The 12,358-nt window shown below is 40.6% G+C and overlaps 1 protein-coding gene across 4 annotated transcripts; it reads right to left on the bottom strand.

Annotated features, from left to right (window-relative positions):
* Positions 1-641: 641 nt before the first annotated feature.
* On the bottom strand, positions 642-8,379 carry FAM216B (family with sequence similarity 216 member B). 4 transcript variants are annotated; one of them, XM_019447455.2, is made up of 5 exons: positions 8,284-8,379; positions 6,620-6,732; positions 3,778-3,898; positions 1,986-2,059; positions 642-1,257 (listed from the first exon to the last, which is right to left on the bottom strand). In XM_019447455.2, exons 2-5 carry the CDS (start codon positions 6,716-6,718, stop codon positions 1,180-1,182), a joined length of 372 nt encoding a protein of 123 aa, XP_019303000.1. In that variant the 5' UTR covers positions 6,719-6,732; positions 8,284-8,379; the 3' UTR covers positions 642-1,179. The 4 variants fall into 4 exon arrangements, with proteins under 4 accessions (XP_019303000.1, XP_053755172.1, XP_019302997.1 ...); XM_053899197.1 differs by having other exon boundaries at positions 642-2,059; positions 6,620-6,790; XM_019447452.2 differs by having other exon boundaries at positions 642-2,059.
* Positions 8,380-12,358: the final 3,979 nt, after the last annotated feature.

Genomic DNA, 12,358 nt, shown 5'->3' with positions numbered 1-12,358 from the left:
TTCATCTAGCTCCATAATCGGTCATATTCCTCATAGGCCTTTGGGGTGGGGCTCAACTGGGAGGGCATTATTTTCTCAGAAGGGAGAGCCAGCAAGTGGGACCTTCTCCACTGACTTAGATTTGTCCTTTTTTTTATGGGCCTGTGACATTCACTTACCAATTAGCTCTTAGAAGCCTCTATTGGAAACAAGGTGCTTCTGAGATTTTTGACGCAAGGGATGCTGCTCAGAATCCTAAGTGGCCTCCTTAATATTCTGCATCACTAGCAAAGGCTTACACAGCAAATATTCATGCCCATCAAAAAAAAAAAAAAAGTCTAAGATAAAAGTGCATGCATAACATAACACTTAGAGTTGTTGAATCACTATGTTGTACACCTGAAACTAATGTAACGTTGTGCATCAACCATACTTCAATTTTAAAAAGTGCATGCAAGAAGTTCATCGGGATAAAAGGCCCATTTTGGAAGCAGTGGGAAAGCTAGTATAGGTCAAGTTAAATCTATCACGTACTTCAGTCCCTTAAGAGGGCTACTCTATAGCTCATTATAGTTTCATTTATTTTTCTTCTTTTAAGCCTATCTAATGATTCTTAACTTAGAACTGGAAAGCTACATAGAGTACATGAGTCAGGGCCAGGATTTGCAGAGGTCAAGAAACTTCTTTATTCTTTACGAATGGTTGCAGAGAGAACATAATCATCATCATCGATGAGATTATTTTTTTCTTTCTTCTAATGGTACAGCATCTTCCTTCCAGATCACTGTCAGCCTTTCCCTCGTCAGACAAGTCTATAATTCCATCTCAAGCAACTCCTTTTACAGGCATGACAAAGTCATTGGCTGATTTAAATGAGGGAGGGGGGTTGAACATTTAGCATAAAGATGAAGTAAAGGCATTTTTAAATTTTTTACTTTATGTGAGCACTGGTGTCTAACTTTCCACACAGAAAAAAAAAATCACTAGTGATGAAAATAACAATTAAATGTAACGCATATAACACTGTACCCCACTGTATGTTGTTTTGATTCATTGTTATCTCCTTTTTGTTTTTGTTTTGTTTTGTTTTGCTTATTTGTCTGGTCTTGGGTGCTCGCTTAAAACCAGTGAGGCCACGGAAAGCTTAGACTTGAGACCAGTTCTTTGGGGGCTCTTTCTCGTTCTGCTGAGAGTGTTTCTTCAGCTGCCAGGAAAAGATGCGTGCACGAATTCTTTTGCCTGTGTCATGATCAACTCCAGCTCCGTAGATGAACCCAGCTGTGGCAAGGTGATAAGTCCAAGTTTCAAGATGACACAAAGGGATTGAGTCAGGCAAGACCCAGAAGATTTGGGGCCAAATTAAATGTTACTGCTCGATGGGAAAGAAGAGAGGAAGGAGGATATGGAAATACACAGCCCAGTTTCTGCTGAGATGATAGGCTCTGGAAACCCACCCCGCGTGCTCACTGTTAACTCAGTACTGGTTTGTGTATTTTCCGAATCTGCAGTGGGTGGCTTCAGCAGTCACCCAGGGACCGGGCACCCGGCGCCCTGTGATGACTTTTCCCTTTCACGGTTCTTGGGATTTCTCTGGAAGGTTCTAATTCAAAGGCAGCTTTTATTTGGAAAGCTTCAGAAGTCATTTCACTCTACACATTATATGAGGAGTAAAAGGCTTGTTTACGTTTAGCTCCACTGCTCTTAAACCCTTCTACTTGTTCTTGCTGGTAAAATTTATGTGAGTGGGAGAGAGATTATTCCTAGGTATGGGGTTTGTGTTAGAAGTTACTTTTTTTTCCCATTCTCATTCACCAAATAGGTACTGAGCACCCACTAGATGTCGGGGTACATGGGCAAAGCACCTGTTTCAGAGCGTGTGCAAAACCTCAGTTTCTGAGGTAGCCAAGCCCTGCACTTTTAGCCCTGCGTTGAACCACAGGTAGTGCTGATGGCCCTGTTCTTGTCATGGCTGAAGGCTTCTGGGAGATGGATCTTTGGGGAGCTACCTTAGCTGAGGCTCTCTTGGTTGAATCTCTAAGCACAGCAGCACAAGCCAAAGCTTCCTGTTGAGTAATGTGGCCTAAGGGGAGAGAAATGAGAGAAAGTTCAAAGTCAACAATCTTACAAAACAAATAAGCAAACAACCTTGCGAATGTTTATGAATCCATAAAATTTCCTCTACTCTGCACGGTAGAAACCATTGTGTTTAACACACCCAGGTTGTAGGATCTTTGAAGACAGGCAGTGTACTTCTCTTCTTTTGCATTGCTCATTCAGTTAAGTTAAAAAATACATGGTCATTGATCAACATGACAAATCAGTTGGGGAGGGACTTGGGCCATGAGTCATCTGAGCCTGACCTGCATATCTTCATTTTCAAAATTTTCCTCAAGCCAGAAACTGATATATTGAATCTCTGTCAGTGTTTTTAGAGTGTAGGCTGCAGACCACCCACGACACAATCATCAGGCTGAGGCCACATTTAATAACGCTTTTTGAAAATTCAGATTTCTGGCTCTATGCCAAAGACTTTCCTAATCAGAAACTCAGAGAGTTAGGTCTGAAAATCTGCATTTTGATAGCTCACGCAGGTAGATCTTATGCGCACTAAACACTGAATGTCTCTGCTCGGTTTCCTTGGCCTCTATGCAATTTTACTCTATGAACAAAGCTAGTAGATGATGCTTCTGCAAGACTTCAGGCAATCCTGAGCAGGCTGCATCGAGCTCTGCCACTTACCGGTCACATGATCCTGGCCAAGTGATTTAACTTATTCACCTCTCAATTTTCTTTTCTGCAAAACGTGGGTTATAAAAGCACCTACCTTTGGATGGAGGTGACTGAGTTTCAAGTAAGACAACATTTGCAAAGTGCTCAGAACTGTCCCTGGCAGATAGGAAGGCCTGATAACAGATACCTATTGTTACTGTTCTTGTTATTCAACCATTTGCAAAAACCGTGTCTTTTATGCAAACGCAGGAACAACAATATCAGGTTGATGTGCTAATGTTAAGTGAGCTGCTTAGAAAAAGAAAGCTCTTCCAGTGACAGAGGCCAGCTGGAGACCGAAGACATTTGCTAGAAGAAAAGAGACTCAACGACAGTCACATCTTTCACAAGGTTGCTTAAAGTCTGTGAAGATCTTTTGCAACCATCATTTCATTTGTGCTTCATAAAATCCCATGAGGTTGCTAGAAGAAGAGAGATGTCAGAGCATGGGCGTGAAAATGCATGATCTGTGCAGGCGACGGCCCTGATATTCACTCTACGACTTGAGCAAGTTGTATAACGTGTCTGAGCTGCAGTTCCCCACTGCTGTGAACTGGGGAGAAAATGTATAATATATAATATTACATATTATACGTGTAGAGCTCCTAGCACAAGGTCTCTAGCGTGGGAAATGCTCACGAAATGTAACTGTTATTGTTGTGAGTAAACCAAGCCTCTGAATTCGCACATCCAGCAAGCGGCTGACCTGTGGTTTGAGCCTAGACCATCTGCCTAAGCCCATTGCCATCTCGACTAGATCAAGTGCCTGTAAATCTCAGACAGTTGTTGACATTTTATGGCAATCCATACTCTGATTTCTTGAAGCCCTCTTAATTTACCCATAAAGCCTTGCTTAGTATTGTCAGGGATAATCATTTTTAAACATGGCCTGCCAGCCATGTTATAAAATAGCACACTGGCAGAGGAGGCCATTCTACTTGAATTATTTATCTGGAAACTTGACTTCCGGCTGCAGCACATGAGTCCCTCCCTAAGGTGCCTGGTTTGGGTCAGGTAGTTAAAACTCACCAAGCAGCTGCTGGTGCCGAAGGCTGTGAATATAGCGGTTCTGCAGGGCCTCCCACTGGGGCCTGGAATTGTAAATCCTCATGATGCTGTAAAAATAGCGCTGCTGCCCTTGGGTTAGGTCCTGTCGGAGCAGAGCAGGTGATTTTGATGAGTTGGTGGAATTCTCTAGGACTACGAGTGTGATGTATTCAAAGCTGACTTCTTTTGGAAATAAGATATATATATGTATACATACATATGTATGTATAACAATTTTATGTATATGTGTGTGTGTGTATATATACAAATTGTGTGTATATATATATGTATGTATACACACACACGTATATATATATACACACACATACATACATGTAACAGTTGGAAAACAACAATTGGGTAGTTTCTTCCCCTAGTTTATTTAAACAACTTCCACTGGCCTGTGTGATAGTAAAAATGGATAAGCATACATTCTAGGTTAAGTAAGTAGGTCAAGGTATTGGGCTGAGAGAGATCTAAGGATTTCCAACATCTTATAATTTTATTTATCTATTATGATCCTTGTTGGAGAAGGTAAGCCATGAGAATCTACACAGGGCCTGACATAGACCCGGCTTCTGAATGGGGTCAAGAGAACTTCCCACCAAGAGTTGTCAGTAAGCAGGGGAGATAGCTGGATGAGTGGATGGGTAATGTGATAAAGGTTCAGCATTATTAGTTAAAAGGTGCTATGAAAACAGAGGAGGAAAATAAACTCTGTGCAAGGCTTTCTAAATGAGTTGACCAAAACATCGGAGTCTTAGGGTGAGGAGAAATTCCCCCAAAGAACCAGAATACTGGTTCTCAAAGGGCATTGGCATCACCTGGGAATTTGTTAGAAATGCAAATTCTCAGGCTCCACCCTAGATCTACAGAAGCCTAAACTCTGGGGAGTGGGACCCAGAACTCTGGGTTTTAACAAGCCCTCTGGGTGATTCTGACACAAGCACACTAAAATTTGAGAACCACTGTGCTGGAAGAAAAAGAAAGGCTAATTAGTGGGAGAAAGTGGGTACAGATTTCCAATGGGGCACGAAATATCTGGATATATTGGGAAGCAGACTTTTTTTTTTTTTCTTCAAGCAAAATATAGAGTCTGAGCTGGGAAAGGCTTAGAGGTAGGCAGGGGAAGGTCATAAGAGCCTTATAGATGTAATGTTCCGACTCAAATCTTAAAAGTAATACTTAAAAAAAGTTTAAAGATTATCTTTTATATGAGGAGCCATTGAAGGTCTTTATTTAGGTCCGTGATTCTCAAAGGGAGTGATTTTGACCATTGAGGACATTTGACAATGTGTAAAGACATTTTTGGTTGTCATAAATGGTGAAAGGGAGGATGTATGGTACTGGCAGTCAGTAGGTAGGAGCCAGGAGTGCTGCTGAACATCCCACAGTGCATGAGACAGCCGCCCGGTCCCTCGTAACAAAGAATTATCCAACCCCAAATGTCATCCTTTCATGTGACCAGATTTTGCAGCTGGCCCTGCTGTGGAGAATGAGCTTCTGGGAAGACAGACCATTGGTAAGGAGAGCATTTAGAAGGCTGACCTCTAGGGCAAGCAAGGAGCAAGAAGGGCTGGGACTACAGTTTCTATTATATACCTCATCTATCATCAATGCTTATCGTATGTAGATGGGGAGACTGAGATAGTGGCATCGGCATTCTAGAAAAATCAAAGAACAAGAAGTTCACCGTAGGCTAAAAAATTCAAAACAATGACAGAATTTTCAAACCAAGTTGTTAACCATTGTAATGAAAACTAAATTTAAGTTAATCAAATGTAAAAGTAAAGTGACTTTCATCTGTTAGAAATTTGGTGTGGAGGCGTGCCTGGGTAGCTCAGTGGGTTAAGAGTCTGACTCTTGATTTCAGCTGAGGTCACGATGTCACCCTTCATGAGTTCGAGCCCTGCAATGAGCTCTGTGCCAACAACAGTGCTGAATTCTCTCTCCCTCTCTCTGCCCCTCCCCTGCTCTCTCTCTCTCTCTCTCTCTCTCTCTCTCTCAAAAATAAGTAAATAAACTTAAAAAAAAATGGTATGGAGTTGAAGCCTGTGTGTCAAATTTATTTTCTGGTGTCTAGAGACCTTACGCTTGATATTGAAAATGTGTCCAGAGTGAAGGTAGCAAAGCCAAGTATTTTTCAATTTGAGACATCATTTCAACTTTACAGTTTGTGAATTAGATGTTTTAAAAGATAATATCTTTGAAGAAGATAATCGATTCTTAATTAAGCTTTTTCAAATGACAGACAATAATATAATATGAAAATAGCAAGCCAGTTTCAAAAGCAAAGCTCCAAAGGGCAATGGGAATAATCATTATAGAAGATAAAATCTTAGCAGTTATTGTTTTATTTCATGGCGGGGGGGGGGGGGGATGCTATGTCCTTTCCTTAGCAGGGATCTGAGCTTCCTAAATAACAGTCCTAATATTCTTACCCTATTGCTTATCCTTCCTTGAGGCGATGGAAGAGAACTTAACTTTTGCAAAAAGTATTTATGAGAATGGCTTTAAATAACTTTGACTGAAAGGCACTAACATCGTTCTCTAGCAGGGAGCCATAACATGGTTGCTTCCCGCCACCGATTAGTGCTTTCGCAATGAAGACAAGACTGTCCACAGAGCTCCTAAAATGGGCTGGGTATAGGATCGGATCATCCAAGGGCTCATTTATTTACCACACAGGCCGTCAACATGCACTGAGGGCCTATGTCAGGCACGATGTTACCTAATACTGGGTAAACAAAGACATGAGAAAAAGTTCTCAAGCTTTGAAGAAGAGACCTACAAATTTTCTCCATTAGCGAATGATATGCTATACCTTCAGTAAAGAAGTCTCCAAGGCAGAGGAAGGGACGCGAATGCAAGGAATCCGTGGAACATTCCCAAGTTTTTGCTGTCTTTTCCGTTTTTCTCCCATTCTTTATCCTGTGCCTCCAGGGAACAACAAAGCATAGCATGAAATTGCATTTTGTTCAGCCTATTTTGGGACCTAAGTAAATAAGTAAGCAAGTAAGTAAATAAAGAAGCAAATAAATAGATGTTATTTATGTCAAGGGATACAAAGTTTTCTCACATGTTTCCAAGTAATTGGATCTCACCAGACTGTTCAGTTCTGTACTTTTCCCTATTCCCACCTGCTATTTATGGAAGGACTTTTCTTTCTGCTTCATCTTATGTGTGCAACATGTAGACTGGGGAACCACTCCCTGTCACAAGTTATTTCTTATAGTTTTAAATAATAGTTATTACCTTATCTGACTTTAAAAGCGGTATGTGTCATTTTTGAAAATTTATCCACGATCTAACTGTCCATAACTGTTGGTGGCATTTGATTGATTTCCTTTTATTCTTTCTTTTCTGTGTACATTTTGTATGGTTTTAGAAAAGGGGGATGATACTCTATATGTTGTGCACTTTCCCAGCTCATTGAATATCCCTTAAAAAAGCCTGTAATTTTTAGTGGCAGTATAGTATTCCTTTACATTTTTCTCCGTTTCTTGCACATTTTGCAGTTTTATGGCACTGCACTGTCCAAGAAACTATTAAACTTAGCTGTATTTCTTGCCAATTGCCTGACAAAATGAAGGAGACGCAAAAAAGACTATGAGTAAGTCTTTTTTTTTTTCCTTTCCATATTGTTTAAGGTTTGGAATCTGAGATGTGTACAATAATAAAAAAATTAATAATCAAGGAGTAATAGACATATTAGAATAGGGTTGCCAAGGCATGGAGTGAGAACTCTTAAGTGTTGTCTCCTCTGCTCATACCTTTGCCCTTGCCAACACCTACCCCCATCGGGTTGTTTGATTCACTGAGATCATGGCTATAGAAAGCTCTCCTTCATGCCAGTTCCTTCTCTCTCTCCCTCTCCTTTATTATATGCTCATGCACATGCATACATAAAAGCACCCACATGTACACACGCTGAAGAAGTATTTCAACATGTGATAAATCTCTGCTTCTGAATTCATGAAGCTAAGGCTCAGATCTTCCTGAAGAGAAATTTATTAGGAAAACATCAGCCAACATCTCTGTGTGTCTTGTTTCCACGATATAAACTTATAAATTAAACTATAAATATTGTACTTAATACTGCCTTCCCTCAGTGTGCACTTCAGAAACCACACTAACCAAGATAACTCTTTTAATATTCTCTGTGATAAAAGTTGACACTCTATCCTGTACTTAGATCTTCTCAGTATCCCTCCTCCCATTTTCCAGATCTGCAGAGCAAAGCATAAATATTCTTCAAAGCTAGAAAGATTTCTTCTTTCCTCAACTAGCATAAGGAAATGACTGACGATCTTTCTTGTGGCAACAATTCATGGGTGTTTTCTTGGGCTATTGCTAAGGAAATCCATCTTACCTAGTCAAGTGGACTATACCCGATAAAGTTTGACTAGAATGCTTGGAAAATTCAAGGAGGGAAAATCTACCAAATAACTTCTGTCTGAAACAAAAAGATTTGCTTCAAAGACTTACCCTGTATTATAAACTTCCCTCTTTTAAAAGCTGCTACTCCTATTCAGTGTAGTCTGCTTGCAAGGTCTGTTTCTTCATGGGATGGTGGCAGTCGAAATTCAGTCTGTTGATAAGCTGATATCTAGGCAACGTCATGTGATGAAACAAGGAGCTGGGGGCGGGGGGGGGGTGACATATTTGGCTGCATGCCTTTCCCTGCTTCTGGGCAACAATCGACTGCACAATTTATCTTTTTCCTTTGAAATTTTGTGTCTAATCAAGTGTCAACTTCTAAATCTACTACATCTGCATTATATGCAGACATGAGAAAGGAAAGTACACGGAGACAGAGAGGCTGAATATTAAAGGTCAAGAAATCCACCAGGGCAATGGGCCATTATATATTTCCCAGATTTGGAGTCAGTCCCCTCACCCACATTGTTCAGAATGAGGAAGAAACAGTTCCTAGATATAGACCTATGGGCTTGAATTTTACTGTGGTAACCTATGGAATTGTTCAAGACAGTACTCCTTTCTTAATTTTTGGAGGAGTAAGATATTCTCATTTTGGATCTTGGTTAGAGGCTGCGTATGATGATAATAAACCTGTGGCACAAGGATCTTGCCCACACTGATGTCATCAGCATAAGCCTCGCATTTTAACCTGACTCATGACAGTAATCTTACCCCTCCCTCTGGAGTAGCATTATTACTACAGACTTCCTTTTTTCCTTCTGAATCCTTCGTCTGAATGCCAGATTATCTGTAAAAATGAATAATTCCTAGGGAAAATGGAAGAAGAAATACCAAAAGAAAACCGCAAATTCAAAATTCTTAAGTATCTAAAGGGAGTATCTCATCAAGATGAGAGTGATGAATTGTGTAGCTTACAGAAGAAGGAAAGAACTCACCAGACACAGAAAGTCCGCATTTTCTTCAATAATTTAAGTTATTGAAGACTGGGGAATAAACATCGCAGACACAGGAGTCTATAAAAGCCTGTGGATACCACAAACCTCTCATTGGATCTGAGAGTTTGGTGATTCTCTACTGAGAGATAAAGAACAATTGAATGCAGAGTTGACATCGCCAATTGAATCTTCCTTGAATGTTTTCCCAGCATATGATGAAATGCCTTCCAGGGTATACCACATCTGCTGACTGTTACACACACGGGCTGATTCATAGCAGTGTGCATCAGTCCCTGCACCGCCAGGAAAACAGAAACAGATCTAGGTGTTTGACAAAGAGCTTAATGTAAGGAATCTGTTTCAAAAGTACTGGAGGGGCGCCTGGGTGGCTCAGTTGGTTAAGCGTCTGACTTTGGCTCAGGTCATGATCAGGTTCGTGGGTTTGAGCCCCATGCCCGGCTCTGTGCTGACAGCTCAGAGCCTGGGGCCTGCTTCGGATTCTGTGTCTCCCTCTCTCTCTGCCCCTCCCCTATTCACACTCTGTCTCTCTCAAAAATAAATTAACATTAAAAAAAAAAAAAGTATTGGAGTGGGTTAGAAGAGCAAAATAAGAAAGGCCCGCTCATGCAATGATAGGCAATTCCACTCCACCACTAACACACCTAGAGCTGGAGGACAAAAGGGAAAATGATTTTCCCCAGAGTCCATAAACACTGTGCCATCCAGGCTGTTTCCGTTGGAACACCGCCTGAGTAGCACCTCAGTACCTGGCACTCAACCAGTGCCCTTGCTTCCCTGCTCTGTCCCAAATGCTGATGTTACAGTGGCTATCACCCCCACCACTGCCCCTGCTGCTACTGTCCCTGACATGGTTGCTGATGCTTCCACTGCCACAGACGCAAGCAGAAGCCATGAAAGCAGTTTCTCCTTTCCTCTCACCTTCCATTTTCTGTCCCCCATTGGATGCCAGCTGGTAAGGGACTCTGCAAAATGCATTTTGCAGTCTTCCCACTGCCATGATAAAGAGAAGGGTATAGAACGGTAACTGCAAAGCTGGGAGATGTTGACACGAGCCAACACGTGGGGATACCATCAGCGAAAATCTAAGAGGTACCTCTTGTTTCTGTGATGTCAGGTGGGAGGCTCAAGAACTTAGATGTACAGTCAATGCTTGCCTATTACCACTAAGGTTTGTAATTTTTAAAGAAAAAAAAAAATACCTAGCTCTGTACATAGTGTCAAGGAATGAAACAGGAGGTTTTGGTCAGTAATTTAACATTTAAGAATGATGAAACCATGCGTATCATCAATTTTGATCAAAGAAATTATTTTTCCAAAGACTAGACTTTTCAAAAAGAATTAAAGTTGACTACAAAAAAAAAAAAGAATAAAAACACTTAAAATCTAATTACTATAAGGAATACAGTGTTGACTATTGGTAGAAAATATGCATGCTCTCTCAGAGCTGAAACATTGGTAAAACAATGGAGTAAGACAGTGGTATATCTATATAACCGTCCTTAGAACATGTGTTTTCATAGAATAATAGAATAATAAAGTGTTTTCATAGAATAGTAGGGTAAATATGATCTCATGGTCATTACCAAGTGAGGAAGGAAGAGGGACCCATGATTAGAATCCAAGATGAGGTTAATTCAAAGAATCCTAATCAAAGAATCCAATCCTAATCCTAATTCAAAGAATCCAATCTTCTAGAACAAGAGGCAAAGCTTAACTCTATTTCATTGAGATAGGTATTTCCCTGGAAAACCATGAACCCAAGGAGAAATTATCTGTTCATATATTTCTGCTTTTGCTCCTTTCCATCATTTCCAGGATCCTCTTAGCTGCAGAGCTCTCCAGGGAAATAGTTATGCTAGGCACAGATATCCTCCTTGTGCTACCCCAAGCCCTCAGAGGGCCTCAGTGCACCATCATGAAATGAAGGGACTGTCCCTGTCCCCATTCAGAGCTGCTGTATATCACCTGGACTTTTGGATGTTTCTACACAAGAGTCTTACACAGACTTTGTTAGACTCTCTTTCTCGTAGGACTACATAGCCCGTTGGGTGTAATCTTGCTTGGTGGGGGTTGGAATGGGTGTCAATTATTCCTCTACTATCTTGTTTTTCTTCCCTCTGATCTCTTCGCAGAAAATTCCCACTTCTCCAAAACTCAAAACCAAAGCTCTCACACATACCAACACCTTAGGGGGGTCTGGTCTCAAAAACTAGAACCCTTAAAAGTCCCAGTTTGGTCTATAAAAGCCACTTTCAATGAGTAATAACTACTTTGAACACTTAAATGCAGTGATTATCAGGAAATGAAAAGCTGGATATGGTCATATATGTGCTAAGGACTTTGGGAAAACAGATTCAAAAAGTACTGAAAAAATCTAAAATAGAATATAACTCAAGAACAAAATGGTCTGTGGATTTAATTTTGACTCTATAATCCCAAATAAATGCTATGGAACGAAGAGGTATGATGTCAAAAGAAACTAGAACAGGTGTCCTGGGAGCTTGTAGATAATTCTAGATTCCAGACCTTGATTTTTTTTTTTAATTGTAAGAATTTGCAAGAAACTCTTTTTCATTAGGGACTAGCAATGGTCCTCTAAAAATAGACATAGTTATGACATAGTTATTAAGCAGGAGAACCAGGATTCAAACCCATGGTTACCTGCGGTCTATGGTTTCTCCCCTTGGCCTTTGGAAATAAAAGGGAATTTGAGCAACACACGCATTGCTATAATAGGAAACTCTGTCTCCTTGGGTGTGTTCTGTTCCCATCTGCAATATTGCTTTGTTGAATAAGGGGAGGCTTCAGATTCACAAAGTCTTATGGTCATAATTCTGGAGCAGGATATTAGTCTTAGGATACCAAGTCATCCATCTTCTAATCAGTCTCCTGGGAAGGTTTCACACAAGCAGGCCATTCCCATCAGTTCTCAAACCTGCCTAGGCGTTTCTGCATTCACAGCACTTAGGGGTTTAAAGCTTAGGTCCTTGTCCATGAAAACACTTTCCAGATGTATTCTAGTTTTCTAAAAAGTGGACTGAATAAAAATACCATCTACTGCTCGGCAACAGATTGGCAAAACAACTTTATAAACATTTAAAAGATCAGTACTGACAGCTATGTTTTCAAGCAATGTCATTTCTTTTTGTTGTTGTTCTTGTTAA

Source organism: Panthera pardus, unplaced genomic scaffold (genome assembly GCF_024362965.1).
Source record: "Panthera pardus isolate Hobbes unplaced genomic scaffold, ASM2436296v1 HiC_scaffold_1, whole genome shotgun sequence".
Classification (NCBI taxonomy): Eukaryota; Metazoa; Chordata; class Mammalia; order Carnivora; family Felidae; genus Panthera; species Panthera pardus.
This window is presented reverse-complemented; position numbering and strand designations above follow the sequence as displayed.